General features: G+C 43.8%; 1 protein-coding gene across 3 annotated transcripts in view; it reads left to right on the top strand.

The window, feature by feature from the left end:
* The window catches only part of atg10 (ATG10 autophagy related 10 homolog (S. cerevisiae)), a 7903-nt gene extending 7447 nt beyond the window's left edge, over positions 1-456 (top strand). For 2 of the 3 annotated variants that reach the window (XM_020585474.1, XM_020585476.1), the window contains exon 7: positions 131-456. In XM_020585474.1, coding sequence (XP_020441130.1) covers positions 131-254 — 124 coding nt within the window. In that variant the 3' untranslated portion in view covers positions 255-456. The remainder of the gene's footprint in view (positions 1-130) is intronic. The other variant, XM_020585475.1, reaches the window with a different exon arrangement.
* The last annotated feature ends 1238 nt before the right edge of the window (positions 457-1694 follow it).

Below are 1694 nucleotides of genomic sequence, written 5' to 3'. Positions count from 1 at the left end.
TGTTGGCTTCTAGGTTCAAGCAAAAGATACATCAATCAAATGATATTTTGTGTTCCTCACCCCAAACAATATTGTTAGATACGGTATCTTTTATGTTCAGAGTACTTACTGTGTGTGTCTGTCTGGGCAGGCCACTGAACTATGTACTGACATGGCTTAGTGTGGTGGGTCCTCTGGTGGGTCTTGACGTCCCTCTGAAGTACTGCACCCAGCTCCATCTAGCAGCTTCACCCAGCAGAACAGAGCCAGACTGAGGCTGCACCTGCTCTGCTTCAATCTGTCAGCATCACTGAGGCGCCTGGATTATCAACCAGGCAAAGAGAAAAAGTACCCCAGGGCCCTAGAAGCTCAGAGGCCCCAAAGGTCCAAGGTTGGTCGGTGTGGCAGTTACTTTGTGTTAAATTAATTGCAAATGCATTTGTCAATATGCTACAACAATAAAAACAATTTGTGATAATACCCTTTGGTAGCGTTCTGATCTTTTTTTAATTCACTTCAGTTCTTTTTTCTTTGTAACAATCATATCAGGGCACTTGACATAGTGAAGTTTTGACTTTATGGTATTACAGAAGAAAACTCAACAAAAAAAAAAATGCAGCTCTCGCTATTCATTTCTTTGGGGGATTGTGTTTGCCACAGCCAGCACAGCGGGCTCTGGCAAAACAACAGCCCCATAAGGTGGAAAAGTTGGATGTGGTTCGACTTTAGTCACACCGGATGGTGACATCTTCTGGCAGAAGTGTTGCATTGACTAATCACGTACGGGGGATGATCGTAATGTGGACGCCCACGGGAAGAAGACTTTTGTTTACCTGCTTAGCATGAGCATTCATTGCTATTCACTTTCAACTTCGGGCCACAAATAACGCACCATGATGACATGTCATGCATCAGTGCTGACACACTGCTAGAAATTGGTGCTAACAGAATAGGCCACGTTAGCAGCATGGCTAACGAAAACACAACAGAAACTAGCCAGCTGGAAACGTGAATGAAGCCACTCACCTCAACTTGTCACAATCTTACACACCTACAACACTCCCCCTGCAGCCCCTCACCCCCCAACCAATGCAGGCCCCTGTGCAGGGAGTTGCATTTTTACCAGATCAGTCTGGATGTCTGCATACCCTGAAAACCAGACCCACTGGGTGAGGGGTGGGACAGTTCCTCACTCTCTATTGACTTTATATTAGGTAAAGGCCCCTCTTTGATAATTCAGTCTTTTTCTAAAAAACTAAAACAATGCGTAAAAGCAACTGTGTGGTTGGATGCACTACGAACAAGGCAAAGAACCCAGAATAAAGGTTTTTAAAGCAGCTGAGCAAAAGAAACCAAGGCTTTAAGAAGATAAAAAAAAGTGGATAAGACATGAGGCATTAGCAGGAACAAGGAGAAAACAGGGATCCTGACACTTGATACTGTATGTCTGTGTGTAGCAGCCATCTTTGTATGTCTGCAGGTGCCTTAGCTCACTACAGTAACTTACTGGGACATAGCACAAGGGAAGAGAATTTGCTTTACAGTTGATTTATAGAATAGATTTACAGGAATTGAGGTACAACTGATGACTAAAATGATTCTGGGGAAAGGTAGCTTTTACCCACAACATCAAGGACCCCCTTAAGAAGAAGAGGGCATCCTCTTGAACCAATCAGATGAGAGTATTATCACAGCCTCCTGAATGACTATGTGAA

This window comes from Monopterus albus, unplaced genomic scaffold (assembly GCF_001952655.1).
Source record: "Monopterus albus unplaced genomic scaffold, M_albus_1.0 scaffold367.1, whole genome shotgun sequence".
In the NCBI taxonomy this organism is placed as follows: Eukaryota; Metazoa; Chordata; class Actinopteri; order Synbranchiformes; family Synbranchidae; genus Monopterus; species Monopterus albus.
The sequence above is the reverse complement of the archived record's forward strand: the minus strand, read 5'-3'. Positions and strand labels throughout refer to the sequence as shown.